General features: G+C 39.3%; 4 protein-coding genes across 4 annotated transcripts; 2 read left to right on the top strand and 2 right to left on the bottom strand.

Annotated features, from left to right (window-relative positions):
• Positions 1–1,703, top strand: LOC131022066 (malonyl-coenzyme:anthocyanin 5-O-glucoside-6'''-O-malonyltransferase-like). The gene has a single exon (XM_057951446.1). It carries the CDS (start codon positions 123–125, stop codon positions 1,500–1,502), a length of 1,380 nt encoding a protein of 459 aa, XP_057807429.1. The 5' UTR covers positions 1–122; the 3' UTR covers positions 1,503–1,703.
• An 8,174-nt stretch (positions 1,704–9,877) lies between these two features.
• LOC131022068 (phenolic glucoside malonyltransferase 1-like) lies at positions 9,878–12,506 on the top strand. Its single transcript, XM_057951448.1, has 2 exons — positions 9,878–11,691; positions 12,294–12,506. The coding sequence occupies exon 1, from the start codon at positions 10,255–10,257 to the stop codon at positions 11,650–11,652; it is 1,398 nt and encodes a 465-aa protein (XP_057807431.1). The 5' UTR covers positions 9,878–10,254; the 3' UTR covers positions 11,653–11,691; positions 12,294–12,506.
• Positions 12,507–13,152: 646 nt separating this feature from the next.
• On the bottom strand, positions 13,153–19,707 carry LOC131022067 (uncharacterized). Its single transcript, XM_057951447.1, has 7 exons — positions 19,237–19,707; positions 18,146–18,609; positions 15,962–16,076; positions 14,835–15,488; positions 14,064–14,141; positions 13,703–13,816; positions 13,153–13,567 (listed from the first exon to the last, which is right to left on the bottom strand). Exons 1-7 carry the CDS (start codon positions 19,591–19,593, stop codon positions 13,304–13,306), a joined length of 2,046 nt encoding a protein of 681 aa, XP_057807430.1. The 5' UTR covers positions 19,594–19,707; the 3' UTR covers positions 13,153–13,303.
• Positions 19,708–22,083: 2,376 nt separating this feature from the next.
• LOC131022069 (fasciclin-like arabinogalactan protein 10) lies at positions 22,084–23,718 on the bottom strand. The gene has a single exon (XM_057951449.1). The coding sequence runs from the start codon at positions 23,549–23,551 to the stop codon at positions 22,289–22,291; it is 1,263 nt and encodes a 420-aa protein (XP_057807432.1). The 5' UTR covers positions 23,552–23,718; the 3' UTR covers positions 22,084–22,288.
• Between the last annotated feature and the right edge of the window lie 662 nt (positions 23,719–24,380).

The raw sequence follows: 24,380 nt of genomic DNA on the forward strand, positions 1-24,380 counted from the left end.
ATTCACAGTTTATTTTTTATCTCTCGTTTGTTTATAAGAAATCGTGATCTAATCTCATCTTCTTCAGCAACTCAAAACTGCACGAGAGTTTTTACCAAGAAGAGAGATAGGCATCAGAATCCATGGCCGCCACCGCCACCATCCTCGAGCGCTGCCGTGTCGCGCCACCACTCGAAGGCGCCGCAGCGGCGGAGCAAATACTTCCTCTCACGTTTTTTGATATGCCATGGCTGTACTTCCATCCAATCCACCGCCTTCTCTTCTACAAATTCCCCTGCTCCAAAACTCATTTCCTCGAAACAATTGTGCCAAATTTCAAATATTCTCTTTCCCAAACACTCAAACACTTTTTTCCAGTTGCAGGCAGCTGCATCTATCCGTTGAATTCGGAAAAAATTCCCGAACTCCGGTACGTTCCCGGCGACTCGGTTTCAGTCACCATCGCTGAGGCGTCCGAAGCTCACGATCTCAACCGCCTGACAGGCAACCAGCCGCGCGTCGCCGACGAGTTCTACGCTTTCTTCTCCGAACTGCCTCAGCCGGAGAGGTCGCCGGAGTCGGAATTTGACAAAATTCCTCTCTTCACCGCGCAGATAACGCTGTTTCCAGATGCAGGCGTCTGCGTCGGATTCAACAACCATCACATCGTCGGAGATGCTAGCTCGATCGTGAGCTTCATCAAAGCGTGGTGCTCAGTTGCTAAGCTTGGGAGCGACGATGAATTTTCGTCTTCATCCGATTCGCTCCCGCTCTACGACAGATCCGTAGTGAGCGATCAATCCGGATTGCTGAATCATTACTGGAATCAAATGAGCACTTCCAAAGTTCTATCCCTGCCGCTGAAATTCCCCTTAAACAAAGTCCGAGCGACTTATATTCTGCAGAAGCGCGATGTTCAGAAACTTAGGGATTTCGTGCAGTCGAAGAAACCGCATCTAACGCACTTATCGTCCTTCACGATAACGAGTGCCTACGTCTGGACCAGCTTAGTCAAATCCGCGGCGGAATCCGGCGATAAAGTCGCCGACGACGAGCCGGAGTACTTTGCCTTCGCTGTGGACTCGCGGCAGCGGATGGATCCGCCAGTCCCCGCCGCCTACTTCGGCAACTGCGTCGGCATGGCCGTCGCGATATCGACGCACGCGGAACTGAAAGGAGGCGACGGATTCCTGATCGCCGTCGAGTTGATCGGAGACGTGATTGGAAACAAAGTGAACAAGAAGGGCGAATTGCTCAGAGACGCCGACGAGTGGCTGTCCAAGTTCGGCGGGATGATCGGAAAACGTATGTTCGGGGTGGCGGGATCGCCGAAATTCGATCTGTACGACGCCGATTTCGGATGGGGGAATCCAAACAAGTTCGAATCGGTGTCCATAGACGGTGATGGATCGATGTCCCTCTGCAAATCCAGAGAATTCGACGGCGGTTTGGAGATTGGTATGTCGTTGTCGAAGGAGAAGATGGATGCATTTGCAAATATTTTTTCGGATGGGTTGAATTGAAATTTTTATATTTTCCACTTTTTATAATCATCGTGTTCCCATCTCGAGGAGAAGGGAAATGAAAATTGGAAAAATAAATCTTTGATGTTGATTTTTTGTTTTTTTTGTTTTTCTTTATCTAATAGATCTTGCTATTGTAAGTTTGACTATTGGAATTGGAATTTAAAATTAAAATAAAAATAAAACGAAGCTAGTAGAAAACTGAAAGACAAGTCTGCCGACATGCTAGATTATCACATTTGTATACTTATATTCCCTTCACAAAAAATAGTTATATTTATTTCTATTTTTTTTATTCATTAAGAAAACTATAAATTGCACTTTTATTTTATTTTTTAACTAATAATATATGTTTATTCTTTTTTTTACTAACACTACCCCTACAAATGTTATCTTTTAGACTCGTTTGATACGGATGATTATATAATATATCTATGACACTCTAATATTATGTTTGATAATACGAAACACACGACACTTTAAAGATTAAAAGCTCGAAAATATTATACAGATTTGAGGGATTCTGTATACCACCTACGGAGGTGGTATACGTAATACAAATATTAATTATAACTACTCACTTCATCCCGTGAATCTTGAGGCAATTCTTTTTGGCACATGAATTAAGAAAATAGTTTTTAATGTGTTAAGTGTGATAGTTGAAAATGTGAAAAAAGTGAATAAAGAGAACTTTTTTTGTTATATAAGGAAATGACTTAAGATTCGTGAGACGATCGAAAAAAGAAAGTGACTCAAGATTCGTGGGACGTAGGGAGTATTTTTAATTTTATATAATCTTAATATATCGTACCAAACAACATATTATATTTTATATATATATATATATATATATATATATATATTAATACATTTTTATCAAAAATGATATTAATATGACATATAATAAAATATATATCAATCAAACACATCTCACCTCATCTCATGCCACGTACCAAACGAGTCCTTATTCTACTTACAATAATTTTAACAACTTTATTAAAATCTGTGTCAACCCTTAAACGCGGCTCTATTTCATGGATGGAGGGAGTACATTTTTTATTTTTACTGTTTTTGTCTTAGTGTAGTTGTAAGAATTTATTTGCTGCATTTTTCAAGCATATTTGCTGCATATTTAATAGACGTTTAGGCTTCGTTCCGTAAAAGAGATAAGATCAAGATAGCTAAGGTATCTACACTTAATTGCTAAATTTAAAGGCCGCGTCGTATGGAACTCGAATCCAAAATCTTTAATTTTAAACATTAATCCCTTATCGTTTGACCAACACACGCACACAATTGTAATTATATTTTGATTGCACTTTATGATGACGATGATAGTTAAGTAACTGAACGGAAATTGTACTCATATAAAGTCTCTTGCTAATTTTAATTAATAATATGCCTCTACACGTTTTTCATACCACATTTATAAGTATTAAATTGTACACATTTTTCTTATAGATGTGGGTATTTCTGTTGGAATATAAGAATATATAATGGAGAATTTTATTTAATTGGTAAGAGGAAATTTGGAGAAATTGGTTGTGGACGTGTGTGCTTAGGAATTTTGAGTGGGAAGATTGTAGTTTACTAACACAAATTTACTTCAATTCACTTCCTTAATTACTTGCTTACAATCCCAAAACATGGTTACATATTTATAGTGGTACATAGTAGTAGCTAGATGATTCTAGAGTTCTCTCACCTATTATTTTCCTAACACTTCTCTAGAATTTTCTAGTTTTAGCTATTTCTTCTTAATTCTAACTTATTCTCAATTATTCTAGATCTTTCTCTTTTCTCTATCTCATTCTCAACTAATCTAGAATACTCTTTACAAAATATCTATTCAAATCAAGTTTATATTCCAACACTCCCCCTTAAACTTGATTTGTCTTTCTGAGCAAAACTCCGAACTTGACGAAATCCTTTCTCGACGAGCCTTCCTTTATATTTTTCAACTTCACCTTTGAGATTCTTCTTAACTTTATACACCCACTTGACTCCAATGGCCTTGTGCCCTTTTGGTAGTGTCACGAGCTCCCATGTATCATTCTTCTTTATGGCTTTGATTTCTTCATCCATCGCGATGCGCCAATTTTCACTATCTGCTGCTTCTTCAAAGCTAACAGGCTCACAATCAGCAAATAGGCAAAATAAGGTAAGATCTTCTAACCTTTCAGTATCCTCATATATCTCACCCAAACTCCTTGCTCGTGGTGTGGCTCTTTCATTTAAGAAAGATGGTGGCGAGTCTTCAGTGACTGGCACTGGTGAAGCTGGTGGAGTCACTGGCTCTTGTTGGACTTCTCCAACTTGCTCTTCTGCTTTTTGTTCTTCTAACTGTGGGATGTAGGTGAAGTCACCGTTGGAGCTGAAATCCCAGACTCCTTCTTCGTCGATCTCCACGTCTCGACTTATCACTGTTTTCTTGGTATTTGGATTATATAACTTATAGCCTTTAGAGTTAGAGTCGTACCCGATAAAGATGAATGCTTCGCTTTTATCGTCGAGCTTCTTCCTTCTCTCATCTGGTACATGCACGTAGGCTTTGCTCCCAAATACATTTAGGTGGGAAATCCCTGGCTTTCTCCCGCTCTAGGCTTCTTGTGGAGTCATTCCCCACACGCTCCTTGTCGGCGATCGGTTGGATAGGTACACCGCGCACACCACTGCTTCGGCCCAAAACTCTTTAGGCAGATTCTTCGTCTTTAACATGCTCCTCGCCATCTCCATGATTGTTCTGTTTTTTCTTTCCGCCACTCCGTTCTGTTGGGGGGATCTCGGAACTGTCAGGGGCCGCCGAATTCCATTTACTTCGCAAAATTCTAGAAACTCCTTGGATATAAATTCTCCACCTCAATCGGACCTCAGGGCCTTGATTTGTCGTCCGCTCTCCTTCTCGACGGCAGCTTTGAATTTCTTGAATGCATCAAATACTTCCGACTTCTGCTTCAAGAAATATACCCACGTTTTTCTAGAAAAATCATCAATGAATAGCAGAAAATAATTATTTTTACCCAGGGAGCTTGGATTTATTGGCCCACACACGTCAGCATGAATTAACTCCAGTGGCTTTTGAGCTCTTGAGCTTGACTCCTTTGGAAATGGCTTTCTGAACTGCTTCCCGAGTAGACAACCTTCGCAGAGTTGATCGGGATGTTTGATGGATGGTAGGCCTCTCACCATCTCTTTCTTTGATAGCAACTCCAAGCCGCCAAAATTTAAGTGCCCAAACCGTAGGTGCCACAACCAAGACTTATCTTGGCTCCTCCCCCGACCATTTGTAAACTCATTTCTTTCACTACTGTTAACGAAGCCTCCTCGTCCTCGTCCACGTCCACGTCCTCGGCCTCTGCCTCGATCTTGTCCTTGGCCACGTCCTCTCCTGAATTGTCCACGACCATTGCTCGGACCTTCTTCTTTTTCTTTTGGGCTTACTTGCAACTTTAAAAGTTGCTCTGAAATTTCTTGCTTCTTCTTTTGCTTCTCCTCATATGCTTGCAGCGACCCCAACAAAAGATCGATCGTCAACTCCTCCAAATTTTTAGTTTCTTCAATCGTCACCACAATGTGCTCAAACTTTGGGGTTAGTGACCGCAATATTTTCTCCATAATTCTTACATCCTCCAATTTTTCACCATTTCTTTTCATTTGATTAGAAACCGCCAAGACTCTTGAAAAATAATCCGAAATCGATTCGGACTCTTTCATATGTAAAGACTCAAACTCTCCTCTTAAAGTTTGAAGTCGTACCTTTTTTACTTGCTCCGCTCCTTTGCACGCGTTCTGGAGCTTCTCCCACGCTTCTTTGGCGGTACTTGCATTCGAGATTTTCTCGAAATCATCGTCCCCTAGCGCCTGATAAATGAGACAGAGAGCCTTCTTGTCTCTCTTTCTCGCGTCTCGCAATCTATCCTTTTGTTGTTGGGATAGTGCGGCCTCGTCCTGCGGCTCCTCGTAGCCGTTCTCCACGATCTCCCAAACATCGTGGGCTCCCAATAGCGCCTTCATCTTGATGCTCCAATTGTCGAAGTTGCTCTTGTTGAGCATGGGGACTTGAAACGATTGTAGGTTGGCCATTCCACAGGTAGGATTTTATGGCTCGGATACCACTTTGTTGGAATATAAGAATATATAATGGAGAATTTTATTTAATTGGTAAGAGGAAATTTGGAGAAATTGGTTGTGGACGTGTGTGCTTAGGAATTTTGAGTGGGAGGATTGTAGTTTACTAACACAAATTTACTTCAATTCACTTCCTTAATTACTTGCTTACAATCCCAAAACATGGTTACATATTTATGGTGGTACATAGTAGTAGCTAGATGATTCTAGAGTTCTCTCACCTATTATTTTCCTAACACTTCTCTAGAATTTTCTAGTTTTAGCTATTTCTTCTTAATTCTAACTTATTCTCAATTATTCTAGATCTTTCTCTTTTCTCTATCTCATTCTCAACTAATCTAGAATACTCTTTACAAAATATCTATTCAAATCAAGTTTATATTCCAACAATTTCCACATACGACTTATCAATTTCAAAATACTCCCTCCGTCCCGTGTATATAGGCTTGATTTCCTTTTTCGAATGTCCCATTTATATAGGCCTATTTCCATACAAAGTAATATTTGTTTTTACTCATTTATTATTATATCCCTCTTTAATTATTTAATTAACTCCAACTTTAATACAACATTGAATAATTCAATAATAAATATGGGCATATTAGGAAAGTTACTTATATATTTTTATTTTCAATGAATTTTTTTAATCCATGTGAAAATCTCAATCAACCTATATATATATATATGAGACAGAGGGAGTATATAATTACAAGGATAGGTAAGAAAAAGGCATGAAATATGAGTATTAATTACAAGGAGGGAGTATTATTATTTGACCCTCTAGCGAAAAGTCAGCTATGTCCCATTGGTCGTGACTCCTTTTTTCTTTTTCTTTTTCTTTTTTTTTTGCAAGAGAATATTGGTCGTGACTCTTGATTACAACATGTTTTAATTTATTGGAGTCAAAGTCATATAAACGATCTAGATATATATATATATATATATATATATTTTAATTAGTAGTATTATGTTCGAAATATTAATCTTTTGGCGTTAAAAAGAGTAAAATGTGTAAATTTTATTAATCTGTTGTCGTCAATTTGATTATTATTTTTAATTAAATTAAAAGTTTATATACTTTTTAAATTTTATATTAAAAATTAGAATTTATCTAAATTTTGTATATTTATACGCCAACAAAATCCTAAATTTTACAACAAGTTAAAGGTGATGAAATATCGATACTACTACAATAGGTTAAAATTCGTAATTTAATTAACAACAAAATATTGGGATGCATTTTCATAAGAGAAAGTAGCGAAATGTGGTTTCTTCACGATGTCTCATCTTTTTGCTCTAGCAGTTCTACTCTGATATTGATACTAATACTAAATAAATAAATAAATAAATAAAACAATTTCGTCAAAGTAAGAAAATTAGTGAACAAGAAGAGAAGAAAAATGAAAACTGGCTACCTCTATAAGAAAATTCTCCACCCTATCCAACTCTGTCGTGACTCGTCGCTGTCGCTTTAAATAATCCGTAACGCTAAGCGGAATTTTGAAAGCTAAATTTATTAATTCATTCGTCAACAAAAATTAATCTTGTTTATATCGTTATTAATTCATTCGTCCACAAAAATTAATCTTGTTTATATCGTGAATAGAGAAATGATTTCATTCAAAAGTTAATATTAGAAATAAAAATTAATTATAATATAAGTGAAAAAAAGAGTCTATTAGTCTATTACTCCCTCCGTCCCATATGGATAGGCTGATTGTGATTTTCACAAGAATTAAGAAAAATCATTGGAAATGAAAATATATAAGTAAATTTCCTAGTATGCCCATATTTATTATTTAATGATAAATTAAAGTGAGAGTAAATTAAAGAATTAAATAGGGATATACCTGGCCACCGGGTCCTCACTTAAGTGATGAGACCCGGATTCGATCCCTCTTGGGAGCGAATTTGGTGATTGGAGAAATAAGGGTGGGCTTGGTGAATTCTTGGAGTGTTTGGGGAACTAATTGCTAACATCTAACATAACTTTATCCGATAAAAAAAAAAGAATTAAATAGGGATATAATAGTAAATGAGTAAAAAAAACATTACTTTTTATGGAAATAAGCCTATATAAATGGGACGGAGGGAGTATGTGATAGAAATGATAAATAAGTAGATGTATTGAGGATAATAAATTGTGGGATATTGTCCAAAACTGAAAATAGATTAATTTTTGTGCACGTTCCAAAATAATAAAAATTGACTATTTTTTACGGATAAATGGAGTATGATTAAAGACTTAAATTATATGTTTACTTTTAAAAATATTTTTAACTATTAATAATATTAATTAAATGTTCAAATTATTGAGATTGTAATAAAAAGGTCTTAAACTAGTAATAATATTAAAAAAATGCTATATTATTGAGGTTGCAACTAGGGATGGCAGTGGATCCTGGACCCGGTCCAGATCCGTGGATCCAGATCCGATTTTACGGATCTGGATCTCAATTTTTTGGATCCACGGATCTGGATCCGGATCTGGATCTCACTTTCTAAAACGGATCTGGATCTTAAAATTTGAGATCCAGATCCGGCCCAGATCCGACCCATGGATCCGATTTTATTTAAAATATATTATTTATTTTTTATATTTATTTTATTAATAGTATTAGATATATTAAAAAAATAAAATAATAGAAAATTAGAATAACTTAAAAATTGAAACCCTACTTTCCAACTCTAATTCTCCACTCTCGGTTCTTCTCCCAATCTCCCTCACTCCGCCGCCTCAGCCACTCTCCCTCACTCCCTCACCCGGCCGCCGCCTCACCAATTCGCCCGCCAGCCTCCGGCGAAGGTGGGGACAATAGCAGGCAGTTGCAGCAGAGACGACGCACGCCCATCCTCCTCCAGTTCGCCCGCCGCGGCGCCGCCCCTCTTTCCCTTCTCGAAGCTCTCGAAGCACTCCAGTTCGGCCGACACCTTCAGACCTTCTCCAGTTCGCCGGTGCGACTCTGCGTGCTGCGGCTGCTGCCCATCTCCATCTCCATCTCCGACCGCCGCCTGCGTCCGGTCGCCGCCAGAGTTATTAGGCATTACATTATTATTTGGCGAAGAGTTATTTTCCCGAAATAAGAGCCTTGTGTATTTATTCGTCAACTCATAAATCTTGTGATGCTGGAAGTTTCTTGGTAAAATCATTTGTTGATCTTTATTTGAACTTTTTCCTTTGATAGCTTGATGATGTAATTGAATAATCTATTCATCCATCTATAATTCATGAAGTTTTGATAGAGAATTTTTTCATGATGAAAATTACTAATTTTGTGATTTTTTTAATTTAATTTAAAAATAGTAGATCCATGAATCTGGACCCGCGGATCTGGCGGATCTGGATCTAAAATTTTCAGATCCGTGGATCTGGATCCGGATCTGGATCTGATATATGAAAACGGATCTGGATCTGGTATTGACCAGACCTGGTCCAGATCCAGCCCGTTGCCATCCCTAGTTGCAACAAAAATGACATGAACAACGATTTCTACTTATGTACAAAATGGATAATGAAAATTAAGTGTTAGCCACCAACTCAATTTTAATAATTTATAGCAAATTGTGATATGACGATACTTAAATGTTCTTACTTTTTATCTTTCTCTACATCATCCTTTTTTATGTACAGGTTCATTCTCCAAAAAAAATCTCTCATTTTTTCTCTTCTCGCTCCCTTTATTCTCACGCATATCGTCGCCACTTCCTTCTCCTGCGATAGTACCGAAGGTCGGCATAGCTCAGACCACAACCACCACCCTCTTAGACTTTTGACTAACGGTCGACGACAACAAACACCAGTCGCCGCCATTTTTTCCCTAGATCCAGCGACAGTAAAACGCTAAAGACATCGCCCTTGCCCTTGACTCTAGCACAAGAACCTTCTCGACCGGCGAGCAGCAATAGAAGCACTGACGCTAATTGGAATTTCAAGTTCATTTACAAAAAGCTTTGAATTTCTATGTACTGAATTATTTATAAAAAAACTTTGCGTTTATTATGGTATTTTTGAAGTTGGAATTATCGTGTTGTATGAGTACAATGAAAAATAACATAACATAGAAATCTACTTTGAGTTGGGAATAAATCTTGAGAGTTTTAGTTATGCTTGCTCATGTTTTGACTGTCGCGCCAACATTTGGTACAAATAATATAAATTAAGAAAGATACGAATTAACGTAATTTGTACCATTTTTCATGCTAATACCTGGTACAAATAGTACGAATGAGTCATTCGCACTATTTATGATAAAACCTTGGTCCGAATGATATAAATAAATTTAGTGGAAAGTGAAATAGAACTGATGACGCAGCAAAATGAGTAGAGTTCAACTACAATACGAAGGGAATTCTTTAAAATGCAAAAGAGGTGATTTTAGGTGTAACTATAGTGTAAAGGTTGCGGATTAGAACTTCATGCCACGAATCGATCATGTTGTATGATGCAGCATGCTAGACCTGAGGTTTGTCAAAATTGACGATTTAAATTAAGTTGATAGACACAATTTTACGTGGCAGCTACAAAAACGTAGCTTATAAATGTTTTTGGAAAATCGCCATAATTTCTCCGCCCACATAAATTAATTATCTCATCTGCTCCTTCGAGACTCCGCCACCCTAATCCATGACGGCGACCACCAAAACCCTTTCCGTCCTCCACCGCGGCGGCGTCGCTCCGGCGAGCGACGCGGCGGAGCAGCGCCTCCCTCTCACTTACTTCGACATGTTCTGGCTCTACTTTCACCCTATCGAGCGCCTTTTCTTCTACAAACACCCTTGCTCCGTCGCCGATTTCACCGACAACATCGTTCCACAACTGAGAAACTCTCTCTCCCAAACGCTCAGCCACTACCTCCCCCTCGCCGGCAACTTATTCCGCCCCCTCGATTCCAGCATGCCGGAGCTACGCTACTCCTCTGGCGATTCAGTCGCCGTCACCTTCGCCGAATATAGCGAAGCTGCTGATTTTGAGTATCTCACCGGCAATCAAGCGCGGGAAGCTGATGAGTTCCACCTTTTCGTGCCTCAGCTGCCGGAATCCACAACCGATTCCGAATCCGGATGTCAGAAATTTCCACTACTAGCTATTAAGGTCACACTCTTTCCGGCGACAGGCATAGTTATCGGCGTCACTAACCACCACGTTGCCGGTGACGCGAGCTCCATCGTCGGATTTCTCAAGGCGTGGAGCTCAACAGTGAAACTCGGCGGAGAAGGCGACTTCGAACAGCTAGCTCGAAACAACGCTCTTCCGTTCTACGACAGATCGGTGATCAGAGATCCGACGGCGAGGGCGGAGATTTATTGGAACCAAATGCGATCCATCAAGCTCGGCGAATCACAACCAGGATCAATCACCCCTACCAATAAAGTCCGAGAAACGTTTATTTTGCAGAAAACTGACATCGAGAAGCTGAAAAAAATGGTGATGGAGAGAGAACCGGATTCGATCCACCTCTCGTCGTTCACCGTGACGTTAGCCTATTTCTGGTCGTGCATCGACAGGACCGCGGCGGAGGCAGGGGAGGAGATCGGCGACGAGGAGCTCGAATACTTCGGGTTCGCCGTGGACGCGCGGGGTAGGGCGGATCCGCCGGTGCCGGCGGCGTATTTCGGGAACTGCGTGGCATTCGTGGTGGCGGAGTCGAGGCACGGGGTGATGCGAGGGGAGGACGGATTCTTCGCGGCGGCGAAGCTGGTGGGAGAGCTGATTAGGGATAAGGTGAATAAGAAGGGGGAGCTGCTGAGCGACGCCGACGAGTGGCTGACGAAATACGCGCCGCTGTTGGGGAGGCGCGTGTTCGGGGTGGCGGGATCGCCCAAATTCGACGTGTACGGCGTGGATTTCGGGTGGGGGAAGGCGGCGAAGTATGAAGCAGTTTCCATAGATGGGGATCCGAATGTGTCGATTTCGCTCTGCAAGTCGAGGGAGTTTGAGGGAGGGTTGGAATTGGGGGTTTCCATGCCTAAGAGAGCAGTGGAAGCGCTAGCAGCTGTCTTCTACCATGGATTGAAGGCTTAGTGGATTCTGCTTTATATGCTTGCTAGCTCCATCGAAATGGTGTGTTAATCTCATTCATCTACTTTAATTTTATGATTATTGGTTATGATTCATCAATCCAATCAAAATTAATCATTCACCTAAGCTCAGTGCGATTTTGTGGCTAGTCGCGTGACTTCACTTTATAAATAAACGTTTATATCAATACTTTTCATAAAATAATACTCCATTCCTCTTGGAATGAGATTCAGTGTACTACACATGTCTCAATTTGTGTCCCAATTTCAATTTTATTTAATTTTTTATATATATTTTATTCAATTAACTAGGGTTTATTCCATTAATCTAGTGTATATAATTATTTTTTATCATTTAATTTCACTTTTATTAGCTAATAATAGGTTGATAAATTCAAAGTCATGATATATACTTTTAAAAAAAAATTAATTTTTTGAAATAAAAATTAAATATAATTCATAGTATTATAATAAATTTTATTTCTATAAAAAATATTTTTAAAATAATAGATATAAGCATGAGACACAGTGGCACACATAAGATTGTGGGACAGTGGATCCTCTCACTTATAATTTTTTGTTTCATTATAAATGACACACTCTAAATATAACATGCGGTTTCTACTCATTTTACACTCTTAATAGCATCTCCAACAAGACTCGGCGAGCGGACACGCGTTCGACTCGCGTGAGCCAATCCCATTGCTGAGCCCTCCTGGCGCGATCCAACCTGCGCCCAATTCGGCCTAAAAGATACGGAATGAGATTCAATATATCACATTTGGTGTCTTACTTTCTATTTTGTTTATTTTCTTATTCATTTTTTCATCAATTTCAATTATATATACTTTAATTTAATTTTGTGATTATTAACTAGAATTTATTCCATCAAATTAGGATATATAACTATTTTTTATCATTTAATTCATTTTTATTAGCTAATGATAGGTTGATAAATTTAAAATTATGGTATATACTTTAAAAAAATTATTTTTTTGAAATAAAAATTAAGTATAATTTATAATATTAGTAATAAACTTATTTTTTATAAAAATAGTTTAAAATAATAAATATAAGAATGAGGCATAATAACACACATAAACTGTGTGACACTGAATTTTGTCTAGAAAGCTACGCCCAACTGCATTCAAGTCCACCTCTTAATCACCAGGGCTACTTATTCAATGTTTAGGGTATCCAATACTTCCTCCGTCTACCAAAATCTATCCTAAATGATGATGACACGAATTTTAAAAACATTTATATTGTTTATTTACTGAATAAAAAAAGAGGTCCACAAATGAATAAATGAAGAAAGAAACTCACAAATTATTATTAAAAATAAATTATGATATTTTTTCGTGAATGGAGTGAGTATTTTTAATTGTCAAATGTTAATTATTCATTTTCAATAATATTATTAAAATAGTGAATGTCACAGTCGGATACGAAAAGTCCAACAACATACGTGGAAGTGGAAATCAGTATTGGATGAAGAATCACGTGACATGAATTTTGTGGAAGGGTTTTATTTAAGATGAGACATTCTTCCAGAATAAATAAAATTTATTTAGCACAAAGAGAAAACAAAAATGCAGCTAGCAAAAATCAAAGACGAATTATGCATTCATATCTCTGGGAAAATCTGGAAGAGCTCATCCATCTTCAAGGATCTCTCTGTGCACATGCATGCATGAAGTGCTGCAGTATTTGTAATGGTATCGATGAAATGGTACTATTCCAGCCAGTGACACAAAGCAGCACGAGCATAAAACATCACTCCCACTTGAATTATTTGACTGCAAATTACTCGCAGCAGCAACTGCTGTAGATTCATGAGCTTTCAATGCTGCGATTCGTCTCTCCGCAGCTGCAGCTCTCTTTTCCCTCTCCAAATCTTGATTTCTTTTGAGCTCCTCCTACAAATTTGGGGAAAACTTTCAGTGGTTTTTATGTATTGTGTAAAAATGAACAGTTTTGGATCAATGATTGATCAGAATTGGGAAAAAAATGTGGAATGCAAATACAAGATTTGTGACAGGTAACAACAATACCTCTTTTGATGCAGCTGAACCAGCAGAGTGAGACTGGCCTTTCTTGGTAGTGAGGAAAGCACCTCCCGAGTTACCCGACTTAGACGAGATATTACTGGATTCGGCAGCTTCAGCCTGTTCACGAAAGTTGCAACATGTAGCGAAAAAAAAAATATAACTAATAATTCGGGAACATAGAATTACTACATGGGAATAAATCCCAACAGAAAGACGGATAGATAAGGACATAGACTAAGAGCAATAAATCATGACACAGCAATTTGGTTGGAAATGGCTGGTGCCGGATGCACCAGATATTTTGCAATTATTGATGTCATTGTTTCAATTTGTTGCCAAGCCAAACCACAAAAAGAATACGAACCTGGGCCTTCTTTTCTTTCGCTTTTTTAAGTTTCTTTAACTCTTTCGCTTTGGCTTTCTTCTTGGCATCTTTCTCTGCCTAATAAAAATTTCAGATGAGAGAAAAATTAGAAACAAGCATTATCAGCTGACTTGCACCTAACATTACATAGGCTAATGCCAAGACGAACAAATAGAAGCCAAACTTTACGGAAACTTGTACTCCCTCCGTCCCAGAAGAGTATGCTCGTTTTCTTTTTTCGTCCGTCCAGAAGAGTATGCACAACCCATTTTTGGACATGACCTCATCGGCAACCACTTATTTTTAATCCTCACTTTTAATACTTATTTACAGCTTTACCAATATGACCCACCATTATTTCTCCACTCCACTCACAAAAGTGGACTCATTTCTCCACTCATAGCACACTCACCTAATATTTATTAAAACCCGTGCCGAACAAACTAAGCATACTCTTCTAGGACGGAGGGACTACTTTACAATTGAAAAATAAGATCTCGAATCCAATTCAAAATGCATCCTTAAGGAAGTACACTACTATATATAATCAACCCAAAAAACATACCACACCGCCAGTCCCCTCAGATGAACTTCTAGTAAATTGAAAGCTACTATTAAGATGTTGATGCTAGAGATCTAGAGGAAGCCAACTTTGATTTGATTTATATTTTTTTAAGGGTACATGCACAGGTTAACTGTTAAGAAGCCAAACTCGTATCTAGTTATGATGCTGAAAAGGATTGATGCAAATTAGTAAGGCAAACTCTATACCTGCTTAGCGGCTTGAGATTCCTCCATCTCTTTTGTCAAAGGGCTAGGTACTTTTGCAGCATGCCAGTCCCATTTTTCCATGTTTGACGCCATGAAGCGTCTGAACGTATTTCTGACCTCCTTGTCACTGGCAAGCATGTATGGTGTCTGGCCCCTTCCATCTTTAATGCAAGGATCTAAACCCTGCTCTAGGAGTTCCAGAACATTTTGAACATTTCCAGACTTTGCAGCTTCATGCAAAGGTGTTGATATGCCAACAGCATTTATCTCATCTCTGGACTCGACTGTAACAGACAAACCATCCATTTCAGTAACTACGGAACTTGCCTCAGCAACATTTGTACCCTCTGAATCTTCTTTGAACTTCTGGTTTCCACTCTTTACACTAGATAATGATTCCTCTTTTGTAACAAGGATTGTTTCCTCAATTATCTCAGGTGAAACTTGCACAAGCAAACTGTATATTCGTCTAGCTTCCTTCAAGGTTGGCCTCCTAACTGTCAATGGAATATTTCTTATTGCACGATCTTGACAGATGAAATAAGGTTTTTCTCCATCATAAAATAGTTGACGGTTATTTGAAGGAGCATAAATAAAAATGCAGGAGGCCATGGCAAAATGAGGCTTCCATAAAGTAAGTAGTTCTTGAATATCCTGGTTATTGAGGAAACGATAATCAGTCCAGCACCCCAAAGAATATAAACTTCAAATAAAGGCTGCATTTTTTTTTTTTTGCCAAATATTGTCAACAAAATTAACAAGAGGCTGGAATAAACTCCATAAATTTGGTTCTGCATAGAGGAGTTGATAATAGACCAAACATATTGAGTTAGAAATGATATTAAAAAATTGCTTGTCATGGTATGGCCAATTATCTTCATGGAAACTTGACAAGATCATGGATGAAGGAACACTTGTAAACATACAGTACGAAAATTGCAAGAATTTCAACATATTGGTACGTATTTTAGAAGAATCTTTTCACCCTTTGTCTAATTATTGTGGAGACTTGCAAATTATGGATTAAACCAGACATTTATAAAAAAAATAAAAAAATAAACCAAACAGAACAAAAATCAGGATATACTACCAACATCACTTGGCATGAGTAATCACGAACCTCATACCTTTTTGAGACCAAGCTCATTATATCGACGCAGTGAAGCACCAGCAGAATGAATAGCTTGGCCACCTGCATCCTTTAATGATTGCTTTTTACCAGCCTTGGCCCTCACAACATATCTACAACGAAGGAACCAATCGAACTGTTAAATCAACCACAGCAACACAAATTGAGAAGGATAAATTGAAGCCTGAAGGAGGGAAAAGAAGAAGAAAATAACAATATTCACATATAAAAGCACTCAATGATTTTATAAATCAATTTTTGAAGTTTTGCTAAGCAAAACAAGTTAAAAGTTGGAAACAATTGCTGCAGCTTTTCTTCTCCACATACTTAGGTCAAAATAAACAAAAAAAATCATTTTTGTTCCATTTGACTGGATTACTAAGCAAAGTGAACAGAGACTGTCAAGACAGAAAACACTTCCTCCATAACAAAAAGGTACTTGCTTAACAATTATATACTCCCTCCGTCCCATTATTTATGGCATGTATTTCTTTTTGGTCTATCCCATATAAAATGGGATGTTTCCCTTTTGCGCTATAATTAGAAGTTAATTAAAGCTTTTAATTAACCCAACAAACCCTAATTCTTTTCTCTCCTCCTCCTAATTTATCAGCCGCCTCCTCTCTTTTGGACCGTCCCATCTCTCTCTCTACTCCTCTTCTTCGCCACCTCCCATCCCTCCACCACCCTCAACCCTCGCCCTCGCTCGCCTCCACTGCAAATCTTTTCCTGAGCCGCCTCCACTGCAAATCCCCTCCTGCGCCGCCTCTCCCTAGTTCTCCCCCCCCCCCCCCCCCTCTCTCTCTCTCTCCACATGCGGCTCTATGTCTATCCTCGCTCCGCCTCTCCCTCTCTTGTCCGAAAACCCTAATTTGGGGGTGACTCACCGGCGCCGCCTCTCTCCTTGTTACCTCTGACTTCGATTCTTGATTTCTGGGTTTTTTTTTACTCATAATTTGGTGAAATGGGTTGAAGCTTGAATTGTGTTTGTGTGCAGAGAGAATCATGGAGGACTGTTTTGACATTGGTGTATCAGAGCTTGGGTGTTGTCTATGGCGTATCAGAGCTTGACTGTTTTGACATTGGCACCGGAACTTTTGATGAAGAAAGGGTTTCTGCCTCCTTGGTTAACAATTACCAAAAACAATTAAAAATAACACTAAGCACGTGGGTCACACATCTTTACCCCAAATTTTAGTCTCCTAAATACCTGTCTCCTAAATACAAGTTTACTAAAAGAAACAACTCAACAAGTAATTTGCAAAGAGAGACACAACCTTGAAAAGATCATAGAAAAAAAAATAGCCAAATAGCATGAAGAAAATGACTATGCTACTGCATATACTTGGGAAGGTAAATATAGGACTGTAAATGAACAAAGCTACTCGCAAGCTATTTGAAATTCGGCTCAAAAAAAGCTTGTTCGGAGCTTGATTCGATAGTAAACGAGCCAAGCTCAGGCCTATCAGCATTTGGCTCGTTGAGCTAGCGAACATGTTCGAATTCGATTGTTCGTGAACATGTTTGCGAACCTATTCACGAACCTTCAGTCGAACCTTCAATCGAATCTTAAACGAGTCGAGCCCAAGCTCGAGTAACATATTAATTAAGAAGCTTTTCCTAAATTTTTAATAAGTCGAGCCACAACATCATGTATACGGACATTTAACGAGCCGAGTTCGAGCTTAAGCTCGAATTCGATATTATCGAGCATCACCCGAGCCGAGCTCGAACCGAACCGAACTCGAGCTCGGTAAGTGGGTGATGAGCCGAGCTCGATCAACAATATTAAAGCTCGAATCGAACTCGAGCCGAACTCGAACGCCCGAATATCTAAACGAGCCAAGCTCGAGCCTACTAGTATTTGGCTCGGCTCGGCTCGTTTACGGCCCTAAGTAAATACAAAAACTGCAAGTCTAAATTATTATTGTCAGAAAAGTTTAGAAAATTGAGTAGAGACCATAGACACACAAACACTTCCTCTTCATATCAAGGAAGTTGACAACATAAAGGCATTGGTCAAATAGTTGAAGCTAATGCATTCCATTGAAACTAAATGTGTCAATCTGTTGGCAATGCGACGAACGAGAGGTGGATGATGTCCTTTGGAGTGCAAGACAAAGCAAAAATTGTAACAATTTTAATTGGTCAAAAACTTAGTATTCTGAACTAAGGAACTAACCTGTGAAAAGTCTTATGCGCCACAAGAGAATTACCATCAAAGACACACCCAGCAAAGTGCCCACCCCTTGCAAGTAAAATAATCCTCAATCTGGAGTTATCTCTAGGTTCATGAAGTATGTATCTCAGCTTTTCAATCACTTCTCTTGGGGTCAAATATACTACTCCAGCCCCATCCATGAAATGCGGCTTATCAGTTTCATATGAAATACTATCAGACTCATCAAGAAATAAGCATTTCCATACTGAAACTATCTCCCCATCTTTCAATTGTACACAGATTTTACGTTTTGATAGTCCACCACATTCATGTTTCCTGTCGGCAAGAATACTAGTCTCTCTCTCATCCTCATCATCTGATCCAGAAATACTTGATACATCGTAGTCTTTAGACAATGAGTTTGAACTTGCTTCATCAAAGTCTTCCTCTTTAATAATGCTCTTTCCAGCAATGCTTAGCTTTATCTGTAGATCAGACATCATCGAGTAAATCAAGATGCCAAACAACATAAGGCCTATATTACAAGTGAAGGAGTGGGTGCAAACAATTGTGTTTTTTATCCACTCTCACTAGAAATAGAGGCGAAAGAAGTGCACTGTTTCTTTTGAAAATACAAAATTATTGCACATAATTTTGTACATCCTAAGAGAAAACCTTTTCTACATCAACAAAATTCACAAGAATTTATGAATCAAATTGGATGCAGATAAACTTTATGTTACCACCCCTAAGCAAATCTGATTACCAAACAAAGAACCGTCGAATTGACCAAAGCTTAGGCATCAACTATTTGCTGATATCAGCACATATAGAACCTAGCAGAGTTGAAAATTAAAATTTCAAGGCAATTCGCAAGTTTCCAAACTCAAATTTTCTGCAACAATCAGCCAACTATCCTATCGATCAAACGAACTAAATCACTGAATGTATACGCTCCAAATCATTGCATCGAAATCATATTGTACAACGCCCTAAAATGTATAAACTGAAAACTAATTCCAGCTCAGTTAAATCACACATGTTCAGTTCCCCCCAATTGTATCTGCAATCGAGAATTCAAAGACACCAAATAGAAAAACCGGAAAACATACATTGAAACGGTGCAGGTCGGATTTGAAGTGGTAACGCTGGTCTTGTAGAGACTCGAACTCCGCCTTACACGTGTTGCAAGACCATCTCTGCATAATTTTACCACTGTTAGTAGCATTACCATCATGATTGCTGGTGTCGGCAGCTTCTTTTTCCGATTTCGATTCTTCGAAGTCATCATCCGGCGAAGTTTCAAAATCCGATAAAGGAGACGAGGTGGAGTTAAAGAGGCGGCATGAATCGAAGAAGTCCGGCGGGAGTTCAAATATCGAACGATGTCGCTTCGTCTGGTCCGGCTTGTTTTGCTTGCGCGGAAGCTGTTTCGCCGCCTTATCACTGGCGGCGGCGTCGCTCGCCATGGCTATCAAATAACTTGCCTCTTTTAATACTTGATTGAAAAGGGTAATTTTGTGAGCCGTTGATATCAATTTCTTCAAGGGGCTGGCTATTTATACCCATATGTAAAAAGTGTTAATAGGCCAAAATGAGTGATTTTTCATATGTAAAATACCTTTAGAAATGAGTGAACTTTAAAAATATTCAAATTAAAATTTATCGACGGGCGGCACGTGCCGCTGGGTCGACGGCGTTAGTGTTGACGGGCAACAGAGCGGTGGAAAGAGTGGGAGTTTGCGGCGAGTGGGGAGAGTTTCAATTAGGGCAAAATGAGTGACAGGGACCACACGTTCGATTTATGTAAATTAACATTATCGATAGACACATTCCATCGATAAATATATATATATATATATATATATATATATTAAAAAGTTCAAAAATGTCACCGATGAAAAAAATTCATTGGTTATTATGTCGATAAATCTTGTACGCCGACCTTTCCATAGGTGAAAGTGTCAACTTCAAGTAACTCAATCATCTGTCGTTAATTCATTATTATTCTGTCGGTAACTAAGCAACCCAATCATCTGTTATTAATTCCTCTTTTTTCTGTCGATAATTAATGATGAACGTGTGTTCATCGGTGATTCCGTCAGTGTTCGAGTATATTTTGTGCAGTGAAAACCCTGCAATTGGTGGAGGTAATCGATGATAGTACGTACGGCGGGTACTAATTTAAGTAGACTGTCAAATAATTTGGTACACTATTTTGTAGAAATCTTAACTATCACATCGTATTCACCTTCTATCTTGAAAATATCAAGATGTGGAAGAACTCATGCTCCTACCACCATAAAATATCTTACTCAGATGGATGAATTTTCAGTTGAAGTAGGCAGGAATGGATACATGAAAACGGTTATAAATTTCTCAAATAATGTAACGGTATATCGATCTAAGCAATTGCAACGCAATAATTCTTGTGTCACCGACATTTAACAAAGTTTAATTCAATATGTGATCTCTCCCTTAGTATCATTTGTTTTTTATATTCTATTAACATTCAAGTGGATAAAAATTGGCTTATGATGCATCCGTATGCTAGATGTTAAATTATTTTCTTTTTTAGATTTTTCTTACGCATAAGAAATATGTAAGACTTTTCATGCAAAAAATAAAATAAATCAACATCTAAATTCTCAAAAAAAACCATCAACGTCTAAGAGTATTTAAGTATATTCACTTAATTTGGGCATAAATTATTTTTATTTATAAAAGATCACATTTTTTATATACTACTTAAGAATTGGAACATTTTTTACCCATTAACACTTAATTTTATACATCAAATATAATATTCTCACTTTTATTACTATAGATTCAATTTTTATACAACAAATAAAACTTTGTTGTTCAGCATCTTGAACTAGCCATCTCTTCGAGGGTATTGTTAAAAGATCATCAATTCCTAATGAAATGGATGTAGCAGTAGCTTGTTGAAAACCCAAAGCCTTTACTTGATCCAAGATGTGTGATGTATATGCCATTCCGAAGTGATCTATTAATCGACTAATAAGTCGTTTCATGGCAGTTCCGTCTATCACTTTATTGTAAAATACCATATTGGCCCGTTCTGCCATAAGTACCTCCATATTCTGCTGAGTATATATAAATCAGGAAAAACATCTTAAAAATATTTTGGAGTTAGCATTCACAAGATTTTCATGTTTCTTTAAGCACTCTAGCAAAAAAGAGATGATCTTGGGTACAATCGGGCTACACCATCACTTAAACTCTAATCCGAACTCGTATCCTAACCCGAACCTTATAAATAACACTATTTTGAATGCAGATCAATCCGATTGAACAGTACACCCGATCGTACCCACGTTGTTGTGGGTAGCAAAATGAGTGGGTGGATGCAGAAAGTGTATAGTTGTATTCTGGGCCACATTTGAGAGTGACCTAAATTCCATATTCGCCACAATTATTTGAAAAAAAAAATCGATCAAATATTAATAAAGAAATATAGAGCCCGCATTATTAATATCATGTCCACATTTCTTCCGTTGGGAGCCCAGATCAAATAATTCGAGCCGTGGTTGTTGAATGCTCTAAATACATAGTTGAGGGGTTCAAATGCAATTTAAAGTCATCATTAAAGGTCACATTTTCGTAATTGTAGTATGATAATTTCGCTGCACAATTTCTGATTATACCATAATTTTATGGGCAAAAATTATGTGTTTTTAGACAAAACAGTTTGGTGTTGGTCAATGAAAACAAAAGGTTGTTCTATATAACCACTTTCTGCTTTAAGTAGTTTTATTTGTAACTAAAAACCTTAATTGCAGTTTTAAATTGACCTGTGGTCCCGACATGATTTTCTCACCCCACGTGCCCAACACACTTCCATCATTACAACCGACACCACAATTTAACTTTTTTCAAAGGAAAATGGCACTAATTTTAGTAGAAATAATATAGTAATGCTGAACAGCACATTCGAATCATCCAAACCAATGACCGTTAAGATTAATACTCGAATTCCACTGTCTCAGTCTCTCATAAAATATGTTAAAATAAACACAACAATGAACGAAAAAAGGGTAAAAATAAAATAAAATACAAAAAGACTACAAAATAACTCCAGAAATGCACAAAAAAAAGGTAAAAAAGAAATAAATTAACCAAACCTGGGAAGAAAATGACGATTTAGGACATCAACATCAAAACGGTAGCCACTGCGAGCAGCATCTTCACCCACGCCGCCGCCGGAGCTACCAAGGAGCTGCCGGAATTGTCGGTGGTGCTGCTCTGCGAGTCCGCCGTGGGACCTTCCGACGGAGCTCCGTCAGGCGAGTTCGTCGGCGGCGCCGGAGGAGACTTGAACGGAGAAGGCGCGGCGGCGGGCTCCGGAGAGGACGCCGGGGTGGGGGCCTCCGCCGGAGACGGCGACGGCGAAGTCTCCGGAGCTGGCCCCGGCGCCGGCGACGGTGCCTTCCCGAAGAGCTCGACGGGGAGGAGTAAACTGTCGACGGTGAAAATGCAGAGGGGCGTGGCGTCGAGCACGGTGGAGGCGATCCTCGACGAGTCGACCCCGGTGTCGAGGGTGACGGAATCGCCGGCGGTTTTCACGCCGAGGTCGTATTTCCCGGCGCCGTTGGTGGCGAGCGTGGCTATCCTTCCTTTCGCCTGTTTGAGAGATCCGACGGGGGAGTAGGCGGCGAGGGCGTGATACTGTAGGAGCGAGACGACCTCGGCGTTGGTGAGCTTGCTCAGATCCGGCGCGTCGGCGGCCTTGAACGCCTCGTCGTTGGGGGCGAAGATGGTTAAACCCTTGTCGGCGGCGGAGGCGAACACCTTGGCGACGCCGGTGGAGACGATGAGGGAGGCGAAGGTCTTGCAGCCGGCCTTGTCGAGGAGCGCGGTGAGGTTGGCGGAGGGGGCGGGGGCGGCGAGGACGGCGGAGGGGGCGATGGCCTTGCTGAGCTCGATGACGGAGAGGTTGTAGGGGAACTGCTTGACGGATTTGGTGAAGGTGGAGTCGAGGGGGGAGCCGGGGACGCCGGATCCGAAGGCGACCTTGCCGCCCTTGACGTCGGTGATGTTGACGAAGCCGAGCTGGGCGGCGGCGTTGCCGGTGGTCTGGTAGAGGGTGGTGGAGAGGACGGAGCCGTCGGAGATTTTGTGGAGCTTGGGGCCGTCGAAGTAGTCGAGGAGGACGTGGAGGGCGAGGACGTTCTTGACGACGGCGAGGGGGTATTTGCCGGTGACGGCGGAGAGGGCGCCGTTGGGGAGGGCGCAGACGGTGACGGGCTCGCGGCTGTTGATCTCGTCGGCGAGCTTGGTCTTGGTGAGGAGGGCGTTGAACTCGCTGTACTCGGGGAAGGCGGAGAGGATCTCGGTGATGTTGGTGGCGGCGGCGGCGGCGGAGAGGAGGGCGATGACGGCCAGGGAGAGGAGGGAGGCGGCCATTGCTGGAGCTGTGGTGAGAGTGGAGTGGAGTGGAGTGAGAGAGATTGGGGTTTTATGTAGTGCAGAGTGCCACGTCGGATATGGAGCCGTTTGACTCCAATATTATTATTTATAAAAATTAAAATAAATTCGCCTGGTAACGTCTAGCCTCGAATGCTCAATCTGCGAATTCCAATTCCGTTGCCGAGATTAAATTAGTCTGAAATTATCTAATATTGAATTGGTTTAAGATTAATTTTATTATAGGAGATAAGTCAAGATTATTTTTATGTAGCACTGTTCAAAGATTATCATAAACCGTACCAATGCAATCGAACAAGATATGATAAAATTAATCTAATTTAATTTTAATTAATCCTTCAAATTGAGTGATCCCGAAAAAATGCCATTCTTTTTTTTATTATTTTTTTATTTTTCTCAAGTTGATTGCAGACGAAATTGCTTTTTGGAAATTTTAAGATATATATAGGGAGAGAAACGAGCTTAAAATGAGAGTTATCTTATCAAACTCATGGCAATACCAGCAGCAAAATATGTGAATTCTGTTTAATTTATAAATACCTTTCAATAAAAATGTCAACATTACCAAATATTAGTAATAAATAATAATAAAATATAGAAAAGTCCCCTTCGACGTGTTGATTAATGTTAATACCCCACGTGTCTCAAATAAAAATGTAAAATTATTTTACCATATAAATTGGCTAAGAAAGTAATCAATTAGCTAACCTGAGTGATGATTAATCAGAAGAATGTTATTAAATAAAATAGATCACATTATGAATGACTTCGTGAATCTTAATTCCTTTAGTTTACTTTATGTATATCA

Source organism: Salvia miltiorrhiza, chromosome 4 (assembly GCF_028751815.1).
Source record: "Salvia miltiorrhiza cultivar Shanhuang (shh) chromosome 4, IMPLAD_Smil_shh, whole genome shotgun sequence".
Classification (NCBI taxonomy): Eukaryota; Viridiplantae; Streptophyta; class Magnoliopsida; order Lamiales; family Lamiaceae; genus Salvia; species Salvia miltiorrhiza.